The sequence below is a fragment of the Armigeres subalbatus genome, chromosome 1, assembly GCF_024139115.2.
Source record: "Armigeres subalbatus isolate Guangzhou_Male chromosome 1, GZ_Asu_2, whole genome shotgun sequence".
Lineage (NCBI taxonomy): Eukaryota > Metazoa > Arthropoda > Insecta > Diptera > Culicidae > Armigeres > Armigeres subalbatus.
In genome coordinates, this window is record NC_085139.1 from 62,432,453 (window position 1) to 62,454,989 (window position 22,537).

Below are 22,537 nucleotides of genomic sequence, written 5' to 3' on the forward strand. Positions count from 1 at the left end.
TTCGTCATGATGGTTTTAATCAACTTTGTAGAAGACGGCAATATTCTTAAGATTTCAACTATCGAAATATCTAACCTTTAAGGTTATTCACTAGCGCCGCCAAGCGGTTGTATTTCAAATTAAACTTGTTTTCGTCATGATGGTTTTGACCACCCGAACAACTTTGTAGAAGACGCCAATATTCTAAAAATTCCAGATTTCGAGATATCTAACCTATCAGGTTATTTCATATGCACCTGGGTGGTGCGGATAGAATCGATTTGGTTGTCAAACTGAAGCCAAAATTTTCTATTGTGCCGGAGCCAAACATTGAAGATTGTGGTTATGTTCGTTTCTGATCCAATATTGAGAAGTATTGTTATTATTTTGGGAAAAAATAAAAATAAACTTTGTTTGAGTTTTGTATTCATTGTAACAAATATTCTCACATTGTATTTTGAGTGGAAAATTAGTTGGAATGCAATTAAATAGCACTCGTTACGAAATTTCACGAGATTCAATAGCTGATTGGAGCATGAATGTATGTAAACAATCGTAAAGTCATGTAGAGTCTAGCTCATTTGTGCGCCCTCATGCAGCGTGGAAAGAGAAATTCGAAGAGCGGGAAATGTTTGACAGCCAAGTAACTGCAAAATAATTTTGTTTATGGGAGTGATTTCAAAATATCCCTCTGCTCGCTTGAGCGCAGAAAAGCGGCTCTATCCGCAGCACCCAGATATGCACTAGCGCCGCCAATCAGTTGAAATCCAAACTAAACTGACCTCCATCACAATGGTTTTGATGATGAATACCCGATAACCGAACAATTTTTCAGAAGACGGCACATTTTTTATTTATGCGTTACTCTATATTTTCGTGTGATGGTTTGGCAACGGTTGGAGCGGGTCGCCAAATTTGCCAACTCGCTATTCACCGTAGGTTGCGTTTACATTTCCCAAACCCGTTTACCAACGACCGGTGCGAGTTCGCGACGTTTGCGTCATGATAGAGGTTGCTATTTTGGCTTTATTTACGCAGTGGTGGGGATCGTCTAAGGAGGGTCCCTGTTCAGCGGTTGTAAACAAGTGCAGTCTCGGCAGTGTCCCATGAAAAGGCCTATTAATAATAATTCAATTACCTTACCTACACGCTTAGATTGGTTTACCTATTTATGGGTACTTCATTCACTCAAATATGGGTAAATGTTATTTCGCCCATATTATTAGTAAAAAAGACCTAGAAAATCAGTCAAATTTACTGATTTTTTTCAAAAGCTGACTTTACCCATATTTGAGTAATTTAATTTACCCATATTTGGTTGAAAAAATAAACATCAACAAATCCAGATTGATGGCCGCGCCGCGCAGTAATCAAAAATTAAAAGTTCTATTTGTCCAATCTTTCCTGCAGTCACGGTTGCAAACAATGTCGTGGTTCGTGAAATAAGGTAATTGTGTTGTAGTTTTTTGTTATATTTTATTAATATGAGTTATCGATACATTTCTTTTATGTTGGAACTTCTAGACGATAATCAAAGTTCTGACCAGAAGCAGCAAAACAGCCATTCGCTACTGGCCTCGTCCATGGCAAAGCAGCTAGCGAAAACGTTCCCGAAGCTCCCGAACGTCCCTCGTTTTGTCTCATTCCGGATCATCCCGTCATCAATTTGTCCAAGGAAAACATATTGTGTCATTATGTACATTATGGGCTCGATTATGGGTAAATTGCGTACGATCCGATCCGAAGTTTATCGCCTGATTACGCTCACTTACTGGTCGCTAATCCAACAAACCAATGATATACACCATCGTTTCTTATCACCTTGGCCATCGTGATCGCTTCCTGCCATCATAGTGCAAGTGCAAACGAAAAATCTCGGACGCCGGAGAAAATGACAGGTTTCATTCGGACTGTTACTTGCTGGTATCGGAGTCGAAATTCGTCAGGCAGGCTTCCGGATCATGAAGAACTGGTCAACTCTTGGGTCAACTTCAAATTTCGCCAGGGAAAACTAGATGACATGAATTAACGAAACGGTAAGTTACATTATGTTACTGATTAGAAAAAGATGCCCATCATAGTGTATTTTTTGTTTCCACATTTACAGGGCGAAACGTTGAAACAACACGTAAAAAGCACCTGGGGCGGATCCAATTTCACCAACGGAAGCACCTGGTACCATAGGACTTTCGCATTCTCATCCGGATTCCAAAACTACCTTAGCCGTTGCCTAAAATGGCATTCAATCCTGAAGGATGGGGGACACCTTATCGTAAGTAAATATAGTTTATTCGTCTTTTTATATTTAACTGAAATTTCATCTCTCCCACAGCCGAAGGAAGGGAAGGTCATGTAATTCTGTGCTGTACTGTGCAGAGTACGTCCATGAATCTCCAGTAGCAGCGGACCATCCAGCTAATCCCTGTAGGCATGTTTAGGCCCTCGGTCGCATATGATCCAGAGCAACAAAGGCGGTACAATTATGCTCGCAATTATGGTACTCAACCAGGAGCGGCTTCTACTGTTCACGTTTCCGAGGGGAACCCGATTATTTTTAATTAGCCGCCAATGAATTTTCAGATTACTTATTAATACTATTTTAACAAAATCGGATGATTTGTTTTTTTTTTAATAGAAATATAGAATCTGTATACAAAAGATCAAATATATTTGAATAATTATTTATTTTATAAAATAAATAATAAAAACCTTTGAAATATACCGAACAAAAATACAGGAGAATCACCCAAATATGGGTGAAATTTACCAATAATTCTCACTTCTTCAAGTACCTATATATGGGTAGCATTAGGTTACCCATATATAGGTACTGGTCGATTCACCCAAATCTAGGTATGTGCACTTTTTGGCGATTTTAGGTACTCTTCACCCATATTTGGGTGAACTGAACTAAGCGTGTATAGACCAGTGCATGATGACGTAGGTTGACAGTTCACAGAGCTTTTTCTCCGGGACTTAGCCTCCGGCGCAGCTTCCGATAAAATTGTTTCGTCATATTATTCGCATGTAGATGTCCTTTGCGATTGATTTCATGCTGAATGCAAAGAATAATACTTGAATATTCGGATCACAGCAAATTCGAACTAAAAATATGAATTTTAATTCTCGAGCAACATATGATTAGGGCCGAAAAACCAACAATGCTGAACCGAGAAAAATGAGGTTCAAGTTTTTTATGACTAATTTAATTCATTAATTGAAGTAGAAACTCATTTCATTGCCAAAACCATGTCAATGCTATACGTAAATGGGTATATTATAACAACAGATAAAGATTAATTGAAAAACCATTCGAAATCTACAAAATTTCAGCTAAAACAAAAATCGCGCCGTTTACTCGCATTACCGGCAACACGTCTGGTTTTTAAGCCGTTTGCTCAAAGCTAGTAACACCATCGGATTTGTTAGCCAGAGCAGTTCTGCTATGCGATATATCAAAAATCTAGTAATAATATACATTTTAAAATAATTTGGAGCTAGTTTTTCTAAATAAGCAATATAAAGTGAATGGCCTAAAAACCAAAGCAAACATTCAGCATGGTAGTTGAGGGCGCCAACAAAGGACTTAAAAACCACTATGGTGCAAATTGTTCATGAGACGTTCACTCAAAATAGCAATAAGTGTGTTTCTTAGGAGATATCAAGTACGGAGTTTTGCCTAGGATGAAGAATTATTTACAAAGCAATCGTTTATGCCAGAAAATCAAAAATCAAGGTTTTGGTTTATAAGCCGTAATCATATGTTACGCGAGAATTTTCCCTTCATCGATTTTTCTTCTAACACCTTGTAAACAAGCTCTGTGAACTGTCAAAATAAGTGAGGTTAAGTTAGAGTTTGCATTGGTCTATTAGGGTCTTGCCGACATTTCTCACGAACACGAACCCACGGTTCGTGGTTGCAAACAATTTCATTTGATTTTCCCGTGATAGCTGCTCGTGGTTGCAAACAAACTGAATAAAAGTATGTGAGTGAAATGTGCGTGTGCGTACACGCTCGCAGAAAGCCTAATTGTCAAAGGATAACAAGAGAAAAACAGCTGATTCGATCTAGGGTAAAATGACCAATAGTGGACCCCCAACCAATAGTGGACCTTCCAGCCATTTTTGCATTATTACAGCACAATGTAAACATTTTGCTATGAAATTCCATCGGGAGAACCTACTTTACACTTCTATGATTTGATTACATGCATTGGAAATGCTACGGAAAGTTAAATTAGATTAATTTTAACAATTTTGTAAAAAATAAACATGAGAGTGTCCATTTATAGGAATATTTTGGGGGTCCAGAATAGGGAAGAAGAACGTCCCGAAATGGAACATCAAAATCAAATGAAGTGTCGACTATAGGGAAACAATTTCCTATCATGGGCCCCCAGGGGGTCTACTATAGGGCGAATTCACTCGGACATTGAAATGTTAATTTCAACGAATAACGTCGTATATTTGAGTATTTTATGTATGTATCGTGGAGAGGAGATACAGAACTTGTTATTAGATATCAACCGGAAGTAGTATGTTGAAAATTCCTACACCTTATGGCAGGAAGAGCAAAATTCCGCTACTAGGGGGTCCACTATTGGGCATTTTGCCCTATGTCATAAAATGCCTCATAGGGTTTCGCCCCAATTAGCGAGTTCCTAACTAAAAAGCACCCCAACTTGAAAAAAAAACGTTAAAAAATGTCTGTGGCAGAACGTTGTAACATATACCTATTTTTATGAAAATAACTGAAATCTCGCTTAAGTTTTCAAAAGGACCTAAGTAACATTTTTTTCATGAATTAATTTGAATAGCGCAATCAACAGAACAACATGAAAGCTTTTGATTGCAGTACTCAGATTAATTCATGAAAAAAATGTTACTTAGGACCTTTTGAAAAGTTAAGCGAGAAATGTTCACACGCAGTGCAGAGTTCGAAGTCAGTGGTGTAAACCCCTTTCTTAATATATCGTTAAATTGATTTCAATTGCAATAAAAATGTTTAGTTTCAAAAAAGGATTTTTTTTAGTCTGATCAAAATGTTACATATACGCCGATTTGAAAAAGTACTCGAGCATTGTTGTGTTTAGAATATTATACAGTAAACAGTTCACATTGTATCGGGCCAAAGAAATTAATCTGGAGAATTTTCCTTAAATACTTGCATCATTTCATTTATGCTTCCTTTTGCTATCATGGAGCTTTGCAGCTTTCTTCTTCATCATCTGCAGGCGCTTGTCCGCACTGATGATATTGATATTCGGCGTACCTGCCCCTGTACTAGCAGACGACGATGATCCCCCAGCCGAGGAAGATCCTCCCCTCGTCGACTCCGAACCACCACCGCCGCCGCTGCTGCTGCTACTCTTGGACGACTTCTCCCTATCCTTTTCTCGGTCACGATCCGAACGATCTCGATCCCGGTCCCTATCGCGATCGCGGTCTCTATCCCTATCGCGATCATGAGAAGATCCTTCTTTGCTTGATTTGGAACTCTTGTGCTTGGACGAAGAGGACGAGGACGACTCGTAGCTTTTGCTACTCGATGACTTGGAGTGCGATGACGACGACGAAACCTTTGCCGGTGAACCGACGGCTGGCGATGAGGACGAAGATGACTTGCTGACCGATTTTGATTTGCACAAAGTGCAGAACCAGGCATTTTCCTGATCGTTGGCATCTGCTTCGGAAATGGCCGGCTTGTGGCACTCCTGGTGATACAGCGAATGACAATCGGCGCACTCAACCAACCGATTCCGGGCCGTATGCTCCATCCGTTTACAAACGATGCACATCAGGTCTTCCAGCTCCTTGAGCTGATCCTCTTCCATCACGACATCGTCATCCTCGTCGTTTCCTTCGACGTCCGATATGGAAAGAATAATCGACCCCGACGGTGGCGGGGGGACAGTAAGCGCTTCAAGTGTCGCACCTTCCACCGCCAGGTCACTCTTCGCCGGAGACTGCTGTTTGGAATCGTGTGCCGGTCCTGCAACCGGTGAAACAGCACGCACCACTACCGGAGCAGGTTTTTGCTTCCGAACGTAAAGATTACTCCCGCAGGCGGTACTTTCTTCGGCCAGATGCTTCTTACTGAGGGTGCTATTCAGTGTTTTACTTCCACCGTAGCGCTGCTTGATCAGTTCATCCAACAAGTTGCGAATCTTTTCTGCTGAATCCGAGTTCGACGAATGAAGCAACTTGAGGGCATGTTTGAATGTGGGATCAATATCGACGGCCGAGGACATCATTTGGGTGGGTTGAATTTTATACCGTTGAACTGAAATTACATTTTTAATCTATCGCTGGTATATAAAGTATTATATCAATATACCTCTAGATCACGATTTTACATAGTCCGGTAACCAAGAAAAAAAGCACAAATTCTAAAATTCTTCCGTAAAACCAGCAGAAACCAAAACAAAATTAGAGTTGATGTTGTTTTGAAGTTTTGACGTTTGGATATTTATAACAAGCTTTCAAAACTCGATTAGGTCGGCTTAGTAGATTCGCGCCTACGGTTTGAAGTTCGAAAAGCTCTTCGTCGCATCGCGAAAGCTTCGTGTTCCACATTTGGCGCGCATTAGTTGTGGAAATGGTGGAAATTAAATATTTATATCCAATGCACGTGTATGGTTCACGTTCTATATATTTATGAAGGAGAAGGATAATTTTTGAGTTTGGTATTACGAGAGGTTTTTATTTAATTACTCGATTTTATACAGGGCCGATGTCCACGTAGCGGTTTTTTAAGGTGCGTGCACGCCACGTCCACGCAAGGTACCCAGCATCAAATGGAGTAATGCACACGTAACAGCAGATAACGATATGTTCCACTAAGGTGGTGCCTTCATCGGTTTGGCTGTTTCTGGCAAGCGCGCGCGAAGGAAGATGGTGCAATAAGCTTGTTATTCGAATGGCTGGTCCTGAGAAGAACCAATTTTCTTTCGCCAATGCGCCTTTCCTATAGTTGTTGACACCACAATTTGTAATAAATTCTCAGCATCGCCAGTGGCGGCGTGGTATCACAACAGTGCTATTTTTGCAGTCAACTCTTGCTTCATAGACCAATGTAAGATCTTAACTTAACCTCAATTATTTGACAGTTCACAGAGCTTGTTTACAGAGTGTTAGAATTAAAATCGATCAGCTGGAAATAAAAATTAGTAATTTTCTTTCAAAAGCATTTTGATCCGAATATTCTAGTGATATTTTTTTTTTTTATTCTTTATTTGAGTGATTTTTAAGGTTTACAAAGTTCATCACTTTTCTAGTGCTATGCTTTGATTCCTACCATAAATCCACCACAGCAGACATCAATATTCTTAATTAATCGCAAAACAGTTCTTCCGGAAGCTGCTCCAGAGACTAATGGGTCAAACACAATTGGTACGTTTGCGTGCGTTTTGACAGCTTTTCCATGGGAAAACTGTCAAAACGCACGCAAACGTATCAATTGTGTTTGGCCCATAAGTCCCTGTAAACAAGCTCTGTGAACTGTCAACCTACGTCATCATGCACTCACTGGACTATATGAAGTGCTGGTTCGTTGAGGTTGAATGATCTGCAGCAACACACCGAGGATCACCACCAATGCGATGGATTTTCGTTGAAAATGTTACCAGCGTGATGCTGTGTCCGCTCCGCTGCGATCGCTTTAACGCGTCAGCTCTGCGTGAAATTTTGTTCAAACTGAGGATTAGATCAAAACCCGTAGGTTGCTTGATTTTGATGTCTGTGCTAGTGATGCATGTACGTGATTGGTTGGTTTACCTGTTTCTAAACTTTTTATCAATTATCGATAATAAAAAGTCAAAAATCAATATTTTCATGATCATCATGACTTCATGACTCATCCTTGATCGAACGGTCAAAAAAAATTGAAGATCCATTGAGAAACGGCTGAGATATTAAAGTTTAAAGTCTATCATATTTTCGTGACGGTCTCCGATTTTTGCAATCGTAAAGTGTACCCCAATATAGAAAAGACAGACGTAGTCCTATGTCAAAATGGCTTTTTGCCTTCAGCTTGCATCTTGCATAATACACATCCTTGCGTTACTTTGCTTGTTGTTGATGTCACATTAGGGCATCTTTAGTAGAGTTATAAATTGTATGGGAGTTAGGAAATGAAATTGAAACTGTAAAAATGCCATCTTCAACAGACGTTATAGTTTTAAAAATTCGAACAGTTTCGTCGGGAAATTTATAACTGGAATACTGCTCAGTTGTATTTTTGCACGAATTTGCAACAGAACTTTCTCGAGTTTTATTTCGTTCAAAACAATAGAAGATGACGTCATCAGCTACAAAAAATACTATTTCATCGACATCATAACAGTTTGACATTTGAATTGGCCTCGGAAGATTATTTTTTCTTTTTCCAGTATAAAACATGTGCAGCATCTCAAATGTCAAAAATAGTCAAATGCATCTCGTGTTTTATATCTTTGACAGTTATAAAATGTAAAACTCGGGAAATAAATGTAACTATAACTGTAGCATTACTAAAGATGCCCTTAGCAAGTACGAGTCTTATGGCAAATCGTATTCAGATCTGAAAACGTTATTTTTTTTTGCTACCAATGAAACATCAAAGAAAGTAAAGTACAAGATCAGGGTGTCGACTCAAATTTGAAAATAAAATTCCCTGACTTTCCAGTAATTTCTCGAAAAATTCCAGGTATGTTTTTTTTTTCATTCTTAAGCATATGAAAATCCCTGCATGTTTAAATCCTTGAAGACCAAACGAGTTCCTGAGTTATTGGAAGCCTATTCACTTGTAGAAGCAGAACATTAAGGTTTTGTATTAAATGGTAGGTAATTCTGGTCGTTCACAAAGATTCTAGTAAATGCGCAGAGCTCCCGAAAGGTTATAATTCAGCATTACAAACATCTCTCCAAAATTGGCGCCAAATAATGTTATAATCTTTCTGGTGCCCTCATCAACCTTCGGGAATTCTCACAGTTTCTTTAGAATCGCAATAGACCTCCACGGCAACTTTTTCAAATCGTTGAAGTTTTCATATTCTTTCTGGAAATTTATGTGAAATCTTGTACCTATCTTATCTTTTGACAAGACTTTGGAACTCTTTTCAAACAATCGTGGGAGCTTCTAGGAATCTTTTAAATTCCGTTAAAAAATGCTTACGGATTTGCTGGTATTATCGGAAACGCCAAAAACCTTCTCCACGGTATGTCTATGAGAAAGTATTATTTTCCAAAAATCAGTATCTCTGAAACACCCACCACGTGAAAGTATATGCTCTCATCTTTCATATAGTGGGTAAACTAAAATGTTCTATCGGGGGATCTAGAACAATTTTTTTTGCACTATTTTTGGTGCAAACTCCATATAAATCTCAAATGATAGCCGATTTTACGCTCCAAAAAATGTATGGAAAAATGACCCCCGATAGAAAATTTTAAAAATGCACCTACGTGAAAGAGGAAAATCTATACTTTCGTGTTGTGAGTGTTTTAGAGATAATGATTTTTTGAAAATAAGCCTCTTCGAACAATCACTCAAAACATCATTCAAGAATTCAATTCCTACAATCTCACACAAATCCATTCAGCATTTACAATAAGTCCAGGAAAACATTATAACCACTGCGATACTTTAAATATTTTGGTTTGAATATGCTCCGGTTCTTCGGAGAAGAATAGGCATAACTAGCCTCAAATGCTTGGGAGAGCTACATCTATTCTATTTATTTTATCGACTTTTAGTTATTTGCCAAAACTTCCAAATTTTTGGAATTACAGCATTGTTTTTTTTACAGAAAGTTCAATTACTATCAACTCGATTGTAAGGATTGAGACGGGTATGATAAAATAAATATAAACTGAACAAGAGGGCATATACATGATTCGGATGAAGCCGTCTTATCCGAACACGATATCGATGTTAGACTTTTTCAACAACTACAACAAGCGATGAAACTTGATTAGAAATGTCTAATGGTATTTTTTGAAGAACTCGTGGAAAAATGTTTGAAGATTCCTTGGCATATTTTTTGTCTGAATCCTGTAACTACCTCCTATGACGTCCGTACGCCTGTGGAGGGGACGTCCTAACGTCCTCCTTACTAGCTCACTAGGGTTTTATCTCAGGGTCGGCACGCAACACCTGCTTGGGGGAACACACGGACCTTATCTACACGGAAGCGGACGTAATCAAGACGAGACAACAAGCATGCGGGAAATCGAGTAAAATGAAAATGTAGAGTACATTTTATAACATGTTTTTATTAAATTTTGAGGTTTCGATTTAGGGTTAGTCTTTAAGGGGTTAGTTCTGGTTTGGCCGATCGGACACGTTAAGGCCCATTGTTGGCATGCGGCTTATTTGGACGTACCTTGTCTGCATGCTACCTGCTTCTACCTTTACTGCTACAGTAATACAGGGCTCAGCTCAAAAACCAGAGTGGGTTCGCTTTCCAGCCGGGTTATAGGTTGGACACGTAGAACTTGCTTGGAGTCTTCAGTTGATCGGATGCCGGTTCCACACGGTCGGGTGGGATTATAATTTCTCGTGGTCCCGTAGTCGCGGGATACTCAGCTAGACAACTACCAAGCACGACACCTGCCGTCCTCGGCTGGTGGTCTCGGGATGTGGGTATTGGTTGGACGCGTAGAATCTCGTGCTCATCAGAGGCTGACCTGCCAATGTCGGGACACTGATAATTTTTGAACCGTGTATCCTCGGCCGGAAGGTGAATAGGATCTGCGACCGAATAGGACTAGAGGTCACCGCTGATAATGGTGCTGCACTGAGGCTTCTCTAGGCCTAGGTGAGTCGTGGATGCCAGTCTATCACCACAATGTGACACGGAAAACAGCGTAACGAGGTTCCGTCTGGATGACGACAATACAAGGCGTGATTTGTAGACGACCCTTAATGTATCCCAGGTGGCCTGGGAACTTGATGCGGCATTTATTACAGTCAGATCGTGCCCTGGTCAGGATAGGGCCGGTGAAATCCCAGTGGATGGTGACAATCCAGTACAGCGCAGGCCAAGTACGGCAGATGTGTCCCCAATTACTAGGACGGAACGAGGGTACCACGTGGCCGGCTGTTTGGATGAGAAAGCAACTACGAGCGGTACGGGATCGTCGATGGAAGGCCGTGGTTCTCGATGTCCACCGTGATTCCGAGATCTCCTTGACCCCAAAAGCCCCGATGCTTAGCGCGGCCGGGTTTCCCGGACACTTCACTGAACACGCGGGTTTTTTTTCTTTTCTTCAAGAGCGATCCTTTTTTTTCGACTCGCTTCGAGGTCAGTCTCCGTTCTACTCCCCGAACCCTCCTTCCTCCTCGTTCCTCGTCGTTTTTTTTCGCCCTTTCCAATTCGCCCCGGAGTTCGTGTTGTCGCGAGGAATTCGCCTCGATTAATTTGGTCCGTCAGTCAGGGGTGTGAGAGGCGTTAGTTGTACATACACTATTAAACCAGAATACCCAAATAAATTGAAGATGTATGTGAGTATTCATGGTCTCAAGAAATACTACGTGCGAAGTCTTACAATTCTTAGTTAATTCTTTATGGTACTGAAACCCGTGTCAGCTCGTTGCCTCATTGTTACCTTATACGGTAACAATCCCTCCACAAATACATTCTAATTTGAGTAAATACCATACAGTCTAAGTTTTTTGGAGTAGAGTTTTTGAAAAAAAAAACTACTGAACATTTTTTATTTTTCAGGGAGAATTTTGAAGTAATTAGGAAAATTTTGAGAAAGAAATAATTATAATTATCTTCAGAAGATTCCAGAGTACACAGAATTCTGCTTTTAAACGATTTTTTTCGCTGGTAATTTTGATCGTGTGAGTGCGACTTCAATTTGCCACCAAAGTCTTTGCAACATGTTTTGATTTTTTTTTAAATAATTCAAAGAAAATTCACATGGTTATTATTATGCGTTAAACATTTAGAATGAATTAAAAATTGAGAAAATGTAAATCGTGTAAAAACAGAATCCAGTGTATCTCGCTGAAGTAATTTCTAGATAAAATTCTCAAACATTAACCAGAATATTTCATGATAAAATTGTTTTGTAAACATCAAAAGTATCGTTTAGTGATGAACTTATTTTATACATACAAAATCACTCTAATAAATCAACAAAAAAAATCAAAGCAGCGAATGTAATACTGAAACATTGCCGGTTTTTAATAATGTTTTTGGTTTAAAAAATATAAGTAGGCAATGTCTAGAGATAAACATAGCCATCTGTTAACATGACTACAATTTCGCTTGTAGAGTAAATATGCAAATAGTCGCAGTTTGAAAAGTTCATAACAAATATCTCACGGTTGCAAATATAATTGAACGTAGCATTATCTTTGTCTTCTGTAGATAATACAAACATTGTTGAAAAGTTTTGAATAATTATTTTGAAACCGTCTGATTGATGTGATCTTCTTGATTCTGTCAATTTATATCAAATTACTTTAAATTTTCTAGGTGAGCGTCTATGATTGTGGAGTATGGAGTAACGTTTTACCATTGCCACCTACTTACATGCGGTAGACCATATTGTGCAGTGGCGTCGCGTAACCTCACTTTTTACCTGTGCACTGTCCTAAAAAAATAAAAATTTTGATATTTTGACAGCCCAAATGAAAAATTAAATTATCAGAGTCGTTTAAACTAATTAAATTCTAGTTATTCTATGCATTTCCGCACACCATTTCCTTAAATTTAAATCCAGTGCACAGGTAGATTGAGGTTAGGGAAACGCCACTGATATTATGCTTTTATCCACTATCATTCTCCATTGGCGTAAATAAGGGGGGGCCGGGGGGGCCTGGCCCCCTCCAGACCTACTTGTGGCCCCCCCCAGAAAATTTTGAAAAGTAATTCCAACTTAGTCAGTTTTTATTTCATTTACATATTTCCTACATATTTCTTAATTTTGATTATGAATTTTATAAACATATTTTTTGTTGCGTTATCACATCTATGACCATTTGTTCAGCAAAGCATCGACATATTTAAGTTGGACCCCCGGGAACATTTTATCGATTTTTAAGCTAAAATCAATGCCGCTTCTAATTCAGTTGCTAGCTTAAAATAATAAATTTGTTCTGCATTTGTTTGACTAGTATCCTGGTCGCAGAAACATAAAAACATAATTGTATTAAGATATAAATATTTCTGTTCTATTAAACTACCATCCGCTTCAAAAAAGACTGAAGCAACTACATCAAAATGAGCACATGTACACAAATCCGGTCAATGAAATTTCGAACGACCATTCTTTCGAAAATCTTCGAGTTAATCGCAAGGTATGCCGCAAAACAGTTGATCAAATTCCTATGGAGCTTTTTGCTCTTGCTATATAATTCTGGCACAGAAAGATATAAAATTATAAAACTTGAGAATCTTTATTAGAATGACAGAAAAATCAACTACGCATTCCATTGAAAGTATTAGGACAAAGCTTAGGCAACCTTCGCACTCACAACAGAGATAGCATTAAAGAAATATTTTTATAATCCTCAAAAGATCTTGTTCCATTTATTTTTTTGGCGATTTCATAAGGATCATCGGAAAACTCTTTTGTGCCTGCTTTAGTTAGAATTTATTTTTTAGGATAAAAAAAATAGATTTAGAAACCAGTTCGTATCAGAAAACATTTCTTTTGATGCACAATTCAGATCGATTTGGTTGCTTCTGAAGTCTCATGGAATTTATGACTAATAAAAAACACTTTAGGATTCATTATTGATTATGACAATATTTCGTGGAATTTATTCCACATCTAAAGAGTTTCAAAAATTTCAAGTTTCAAAAAAATCGAGATCTTTATGCATTAAGTAATTATGGAAATGCTTGAAAACCTTCAGAAATATACTAATATCGAATTTCATTTATAGATAATTCGAAGAAGATTCTTGAATCTTAGATTACACACTTATCCACATTTAGTAACATGGAGAAGTCAAGTTGACACAGACACAGCGTTTTGGAGCAATCACAGCATCATTGGAAATCAATTGTATTATTCGCGATTTTTTTTATGTTAGTTCTAGGACGAATGAGCGATAAACTAAGTCAAACAATTTCTATTGCAATCCATGCGCACAGTGCTTTAAATCGCCTTTGAAAATTACATCCCACCATCTGGTGCCATGGCCCCCCCTAGACCGAGACTCTAGTTACGCCTATGTCATTCTCTCAGCATGATCAATAATTTGACCACCTAAGTGCCAATGTCTTTATGGAAGTTCATGAAAATGTTTTTTAAACATTATCTACAGAATCTTGTTTGTGGCACTTTCAATCGTAGTATTTGACGTTTTCTTGAAATAATAGCCTTAAAATATCAAGTTTTTGGTTGTAGGTTGAAATTTCTTGATGATTGTTTGTTGAACGATTCTGAACTATGGCCCATTTAGGCCTTTCGATTCAGTTTCGATTGCTTCCACTAGATAATTTTCATACATTTAGGCGATAAATTTACATCAAAAGATAATGGGATATTATTGGTTTTTCAATGAAGTCGATTACTTGCAATATAGTCAGCAATTTAAATTCATTGTGATATATCGTATTTCCTACAATCACATCAACATAATTACATTACGAATAACTCTCTCGATTGATGATTAAATATTTGACCGAACTTTTAGAACTTTTTTTGTTTGATGGGAACATGACTTGCACGCCACTAATGAAAAAACTGCAAAAAATTTAAAAACTACTCTGACACAAAACCACTAAAACTAAATAAGGTACCCCGGGGCAAGTGAAAATACGGGGTAAGTGGGTACTATGGCTGCCGATTAATCGGTGAACGTTTTTAATGGTAACAATGTTCTAGAAAGATGAAGCAGAATTATCAACGAATTCGCCTGACACAAAAAAATTTGGAATCAAAACCATTTGCGGCACCATACTAATGGTATTGTTTAATCATGACTTTAAACTACTGGCAAAATCTATCACTTTTATTTTTATTCAATGAATTTCCAAAAAAATAGTCGTTTCTAAATTCATCATTGATGTGGAAAGTGAATATTTTGAGCAATTAAATAATTGTGTGACATCGAAAACGATTTAAAAGTTTTGATTAAAGCAAAAATCTGAAATTTCCACTTGCCCTTAAGTTTTAACATACATGGGGCAAGTGGGACATATTTGAAAAACATTTTCGATAGAACCATTTTACCTGTTTTTAGATTGTTTTCTAGTGAAAAATAACTTCGACACTCATATATCATATGGATCTGAATCAAATGCAGTTGATATCGTTGGTTTCGTTGTTAAAAAGTAGTGTACAGCTGATTTACCAAATGTGTATTTTACTTTCTGGAAATTATCTTGCTCATGGAAAAGAGCAATGGTTATAGCTATGCTAAATTTTCCATTTACAGTGTAAACAATCTATTCATTCTACAATAGATCAACAGGTTTTTTCTTGTGTTTTGTTATTTTTAAACATCGTATCAGATTAACAGTTTTTCAGATAAATAAATTGCTTAAGACATAAATTGGCCATTGGCTATTACAAATTTACAACACTGCGCATCGCCTGAATAAAAACGTTCCTTTTGAAGTTCTAATTTATGTAATAATTTGTGTTCTAAACAGAGAAACATTCATTCGAAAAGTAAACAAAGATTTGCTCATCTCTTCCATCTAACACATTTGGTAAGAAAGTAAGCTAATGGAAAGCCAGACAAAAGCCAATTAAACAGTAAACTGGCTGTTGTCTTGATTTTATATTTGCTAACATTGTAATCCCTTTCTTTTTGCCAAAAACAAGCAATAAACCTCCATCCATGATCGGAAATACTACGACTCAGAAATTACATGAACATTATATCTGCATTCTTCAAATTAGTTTCGTTCGACCGTATAAAGCAGAATAGGTCCCACTTGCCCCGTTTGAAGGGGTAAGTGAGTTTCACAGGTAAATTTATTTATGTCACTACCAATATTTTTGTAACTGAATAAATGGCTTACAACACGTCTACACTTCAACAACGGAAGCATATAATGATGTATCCGTGGTTAATGTCCTGAAATAGCCTGTTTTCTAAATATGCGTTAACGATTTTGCTGAACTAGCGTTTTTTTAGGTCCCACTTGCCCCGGGGTACCTTTCGTTTCCGTGACGATATCGGTCCACATCTAAGGCTGAGTGCATCCGTACTAATTTTAAATTATAATTTTAGAATACCCTGAGAAAAGGTTGCTTCCGTTTGTTAGGAGTTTGTCTGACGAATTGGTAATCAGCGACTTCCCCGGGTCCCGGCATTACAACTTCACCACCAGGAGCTATTCAAAATCAAACCCATGCGACAGTCGAATCTGTGCCATTTGGCGCCATCTGTCTGCACATTCCCTAACAGGGGAAGCCTTCCAACTTGATAACGCAGTCGTTAAGGCTTCATGACATGTCATTCAGAATGGCTGCCTTGCGGCTTACCAACACAGTCAAACAATCACCTACCCCACCCACCCCGATATGCACAAATAAATTTAATTCATATATTGCCAACATACCTGACCATTTTCTCACTAAAAAAGTAAATCTGGAATTAGTTCTAAGTTCAATCTATGCGGCGATATAAGGATATTACCACATAGCGCTAATTTAGGGAAGATATATAAGCAAGTGAACAAAGTGAAAAAATTCCCCCAGTAACGCACCATGCCAACGACGTCGCCGGTTTCACCACTCAGCACGTCGTCGGTAGCGTCGTATGCAAGCAATCATTGATCAGCAGCAGACAGTGATGTCGATATGCACTATTGTGAAATCATAGCAGAAACATGTAAAATATCGATAAAATTAATCAATCTTTTCCTAACGCATTAGGTATTGATGCAATAATAATATCTTATTGAGTTTGTTTTGAAGTGCGTTGTAAAAATTGAAAAATCGGGGCAAAAAATGATCTTGTTATTGGTGCGTTTGAGCAGCTGGCAACAACGGTTGAGGATGTAAACATAAACAGCCAGCATAGTGAAAACATAATCCATGAATATTCACCTAAATCAAAGAAAAAGTAATGCTTTTCTAGCTAATTCCATCAGCGAATCCCATACTTAGACTGTATTGATTATTACTGCGCCTAAATTGAGCTGAATTCTTGCGAATGCGTGCAATGTTTACTGTTGACGGATGTTAACAAAAAAATAATCCCACGTGTATGCTTACTGAATTGGTATTGAAAGTTTCCACCACTACAAATCCACGGTTGATGATTCTTATGGCACAATTACATACAAATTTGAGTGTCACAACGCTTCACCTTAAAGGCAACATGCAAGCTCTGCTCGCCGTTCAAGTCTTTGGCCGACTCAAACGACGTTTCCAGTGTATGCCTATTCATGATTGGCCTTGATTGCATTGGCGTAAATAAGGGGGGGGGGGGGCTGGCCCCCTCCAGACCTACTTGTGGCCCTCCCCCCAGAAAATTTTGAAAAGTAATTCCAACTTAGTCAGTTTTTATTTCATTTACATATTTCCTACATATTTCTTAATTTTGATTATGAATTCTATAAACATATATTTGTTGCGTTATCACATCTATGACCATTTGTTCAGCAAAGCATCGAAATATTTAAGTTGGACCCCCGGGAACATTTTCTCGATTTTTAAGCTAAAATCAATGCCGCTTCTAATTCAGTTGCTAGCTTAAAATAATAAATTTGTTCTGCATTTGTTTGACTAGTATCCTGGTCGTAGAAACATAAAAACATAATTGTATTAAGATATAAATATTTCTGTTCTATTAAACTACCATCCGCTTCAAAAAAGACTGAAGCAACTACATCAAAATGAGCACATGTACACAAATCCGGTCAATGAAATTTCGAACGACCATTCTTTCGAAAATCTTCGAGTTAATCGCAAGGTATGCCGCAAAACAGTTGATCAAATTCCTATGGAGCTTTTTGCTCTTGCTATATAATTCTGGCACAGAAAGATATAAAATTATAAAACTTAAGAATCTTTGTTACAATGACAGAAAAATCAACAATGCATTCCATTGAAAGTTTTAGGACAAAAATTAGACAACCTTCGCACTCACAACAGAGATTGCATTAAAGAAATATTTTTATAATCATCAAAAGATCTTGTTCCATTTAATTTTTTGGCGATTTCATAAGGATCATCGGAAAACTCTTTTGTGTCTGCTTTAGTTAGAATTTGTTTTTTAGGATAAAAAAATTAGATTTAGAATTCAGAAAACATTTCTTTTGCAGCACAATTCAGATCGATTTGGTTGCTTCTCAAGTCTCTTTGATTTTTGCAGAGAAATCTCTCACCTATTCAGAAAACCATAATAAAGCCTCTTCCTAACGTCGGTAACTACAAGAACCCTATGTTATTCTGGAATTTGATTTATGACTCATAATTTTATGACTCATGGAATTTATGACTCATAAAAAACACTTTAGGATTCCAAATTTGTGTTCATCGGTACTTAACTATTTCAGCACATAGCATACATTTTGGAATTGCATGAATACTTATATTGATTATGACAAAATTTCGTGGAATTTATTCCACATCCAAAGAGTTTCAAAAATTTCAAGTTTAAAAAAAATCGAAATCTTTATGCATTAAGTAATCATGGAAATGCTTGAAAACTTTCAGAAATATACTCATATCGAATTTCATTTATAGATAATTCGAAGAAGATTCTTGAATCTTAGATTACACACTTATCCACATTTAGTAACATGGAGAAGACAAGTTGACACAGACACAGCGTTTTGAAGCAATCACAGCATCATTGGAAATCAATTGTATTATTCGCGATTTTTTTATGTTAGTTCTAGGACGAATGAGCGATAAACTTAGTCAGACAATTTCTATTGCAATCCATGCGCACAGTGCTTTAAATCGCCTTTGAAAATTACAACCCACCAGCTGGTGCCATGGCCCCCCCTAGACCGAGACTCTAGTTACGCCTATGACCATCCCTGATCATAATATTTGGAGAGATCACAACAAAAAATATCATATTTATTGCAGATAAAATACGCAATATTGTCGCTGTCTTCTGCAAACCAAATCACCTTTTCTCTTAGCTTGTTTTTTGCATTTACCTGAGACAATTACCCTTTGTATTGATTTCATCAAAAAATCAAGAAATGCATCAGTACATGTTGTATGCAATGTTTTCAATGTTATCATGTGATATTGATTTCACCATTGGAAATTCAAAATGCCGTAATTATGCCGGTAGCAGTAGCTGCTAGTTCGGTTGCAGTGTGGAATTGCGCGCCCATGTGGCGACCAATTTAGACCTTTCCTATACCTTCCATCCCATGTCACCTCGAGTGTACGCGTCGGCAAAGATGACAAAAACACCTGAGCATATATCATGCAAGAGGGATTTTATTCATCGACACACACTTTATTGTTATTCACTAATTGCGACTATGACACTTCAGTTAATGGGGTGGAAAAACCAACAAACATTGCAATTGATGCACAATTAAAGCTTCTGTTTAATGAAGATTCTCGCCTGTTTGTGAAATATCAACAAACCATGAATCGAGCCCTTTATCCTCCGTGACTAGGAGATGTTTCCAATGCGTCTATTTAGTATTCTATTACATATCGAGCTAACGAGATGCAATCTACACCAGCTAGTGTGTTGCCAACCCTTCCCAAGTGCCGCCAGCAGTTGATCCGTTGGGATGGCTGGGGTTATAAGGATTCGCGGTTCGAGTACGATGGGAAGAACTGCTTTTTTACCGGAAAGCGTTACTCGATTGGGGGAGGCGCCCGATTGAATCGGTTTCGTGACTGGGTCATCGATTACTTTGACGTGGACACTAGTAAGAGACTGACTGCCGTTAATGAGCCAAGAGAATTCCCAGATCCGGTGAGATGTTCGGAGTTCTTAAACGGATTGAGGAACGCTGGGGTAGAGTTTTCGGAGGATGGAATGGATCGGTTAATGAGGTGTCACGGACAGAGCTTAGAAGACGTTGAAAAACTGAAGAATCTGAGTTTTAGGAAGCTGCCAGATGTAGTGGTGTGGCCAAAGTGTCACGATCATGTGGTGAAAATTGTGGCGTTGGCGATCGAATTTCATGTTGCCCTGATGCCTGTGGGTGGGAACTCGGCAGTGTCCGGGGCAAGTACAACACCGGATGTTCAAGGAAGAACTGTTGCCATAGTGGATATGACGCAGATGAATCGATTGCTGTGGTTGAATAAAGAGAATCTAACGGCGTGCTTCGAAGTTGGAATCGTGGGGCAGGATCTCGAGAGGGTTCTTGGGAAACAAAACTTTACCTTAGGTCATGAACCAGATTCGGTTGAGTTTTCCACCTTGGGTGGGTGGATATCTACAAGAGCTTCGGGTATGAAAAAGAATACGTACGGTAATATAGAAGACTTGGTCGTACGGATAACGATGGTAACCGGGATTGGAGTGCTACAGAAGCAATTTCTCGCCCCGAGAGTTTCGTGTGGTCCAGATTTTGACCAAGTCATTTTCGGATCCGAGGGCACCTTAGGTATTATCACAGAAGCTGTAGTGAAGATTCGACCAATTCCTCAGGTTAGTCGATGTGGGTCGCTGGTGTTTGCCAACTTCGAGACCGGTGTTCGCTTTCTGCGGGAGGTAGCCAAGAAAAGACTTCAACCGGCAAGTATTCGGTTACTCGATAATCTCCAGTTTCAAATTGGACAGTATCTGCAACCCGAAGGACCTTGGACCAGTGGAATAATGAACGGCATCAAGAAACAGTATCTCACTAAAATCTGCGGGTTAGACCTAGATCAGATAGTCGCAGTAACACTGGTATTCGAAGGCGATTGCAAATATGTCACATCACATGAAAAACAAATCTACAGCATAGCTGCCAGTTTTGGCGCCCTGAACGGAGGATCAGAAAATGGAGAAAAAGGCTACGTGATGACATTTGTGGTGGCATATATTCGGGTTAGTGATCGTCAATTTATCAAATCGTTGTAACCAAACTGATTCTGGTGTTTCAGGACTTCGGATGGGATTTCAACATCATGGCAGATTCGTTTGAAACTTCCGTTAGCTGGGAAAAGTGTTTGTCGTTGTGCAACAATGTGAAATCGTGCGTAACGGCGGAGTGTGAACGACACGGGATACGAAGGATGATGATCAGCCATCGTGTGACGCAGACGTACGACGATGGTTGTTGTGTTTATTTCTACATGGCCATCAAGCATCCGGACGAACGGGTCAACGCGGTGGAGTTGTTCAAAGCTATTGAGGATCGGGCGAGAGACGCAATATTGGCTTCCGGTGGAAGTCTGTCACATCATCATGGCGTTGGCAAGATGCGTAGCAAATGGTATCCGGCTAGTGTTTCGCACGCAGGTGTTAGCATTTTGCGAGCCATCAAAAAGGAACTGGATCCGAACAATATATTTGCTGCTGGTAATCTGGTGAGCGATAACGGAATGTCAAAGCTTTGAATTTGCATGTTTGTGTGAATAAATGGATTGGTATATGATTTGATAACATTCGCAAATCACTATTTTAGAAATAGGTTTTTGAGATGGCCATATGTGGTACTGTAAAACTTCTTTTTACGCTTCTTCTTTTTACGCTCAAAATTAGATAAAACGCTCCAACTTTTTACGCTCCAAATTCGAAATAACGCTCCTTCTTTATACGCCCTAACGGAGCGTAAAAAAAAGTTTCAAGCATTTATATGAGACAAATTTGGATTAGTTTCGGAGGTTGTTTTTTAGATGATCTAAGTACGGCGAAAGTTCTAGGAACAGAGTTAATGCTTGCATTATTATTATTATTATTTCAGACTAAGGCCGAAGTGGCCTGTGCGGTATGTAAGAGTCTTCTCCATTCGGCTCGGTCCATGGCTACACGTCGCCAGCCACGCAGTCTACGGAGGGTCCGCAAGTCATCTTCCACCTGATCGATCCACCTTGCCCGCTGCGCACCTCGCCTTCTTGTGCCCGTCGGATCGTTGTCGAGAACCATTTTCACCGGGTTATTGTCCGACATTCTGGCTACGTGCCCGGCCCACCGCAGTCGTCCGATTTTCGCGGTGTGAACGATGGATGGTTCTCCCAACAGCTGATGCAACTCGTGGTTCATTCGCCTCCTCCATGTACCGTCCGCCATCTGCACCACACCATAGATGGTACGCAGCACTTTCCTTTCGAAAACTCCGAGTGCGCGTTGGTCCTCCACGAGCATTGTCCAGGTCTCGTGTCCGTAGAGGACTACCGGTCTAATGAGCGTTTTGTAGATGGTCAGTTTGGTACGGCGGCGAACTCTATTCGATCGAAGCGTCTTGCGGAGTCCAAAGTATGCACGATTTCCAGCCACTATACGCCTCCGAATTTCTCTGCTGGTATCATTTTCGGCAGTCACCAGTGAGCCCAAGTACACAAATTCTTCTACCACCTCGATTTCATCACCACCGATGCCAACTCGCGGTGGGTGGCTCACATTGTCTTCTCTTGAACCTCTTCCTATCATGTACTTCGTCTTCGACGTGTTGATGACTAGTTGATGCTTGCATGCGACGTGGTATTACCTGTTGTCATGGGTCCATATGGT

The 22,537-nt window shown here is 38.9% G+C and overlaps 2 protein-coding genes and 1 long non-coding RNA gene across 3 annotated transcripts; 2 read left to right on the forward strand and 1 right to left on the reverse strand.

The window, feature by feature from the left end:
- Positions 1-1,273: 1,273 nt before the first annotated feature.
- Positions 1,274-2,632, forward strand: LOC134206201 (uncharacterized). Its single transcript, XR_009978251.1, has 4 exons — positions 1,274-1,426; positions 1,504-2,015; positions 2,087-2,251; positions 2,312-2,632. It is a non-coding gene; the product is annotated as an uncharacterized LOC134206201 (long non-coding RNA).
- A 2,351-nt stretch (positions 2,633-4,983) lies between these two features.
- On the reverse strand, positions 4,984-6,450 carry LOC134206250 (integrator complex subunit 12-like). Its single transcript, XM_062681969.1, has 2 exons — positions 6,317-6,450; positions 4,984-6,262 (listed from the first exon to the last, which is right to left on the reverse strand). The coding sequence occupies exon 2, from the start codon at positions 6,231-6,233 to the stop codon at positions 5,154-5,156; it is 1,080 nt and encodes a 359-aa protein (XP_062537953.1). The 5' UTR covers positions 6,234-6,262; positions 6,317-6,450; the 3' UTR covers positions 4,984-5,153.
- Positions 6,451-19,588: 13,138 nt separating this feature from the next.
- LOC134206326 (alkyldihydroxyacetonephosphate synthase-like) lies at positions 19,589-21,447 on the forward strand. Its single transcript, XM_062682052.1, has 2 exons — positions 19,589-20,911; positions 20,968-21,447. Exons 1-2 carry the CDS (start codon positions 19,589-19,591, stop codon positions 21,421-21,423), a joined length of 1,779 nt encoding a protein of 592 aa, XP_062538036.1. The 3' UTR covers positions 21,424-21,447.
- Positions 21,448-22,537: the final 1,090 nt, after the last annotated feature.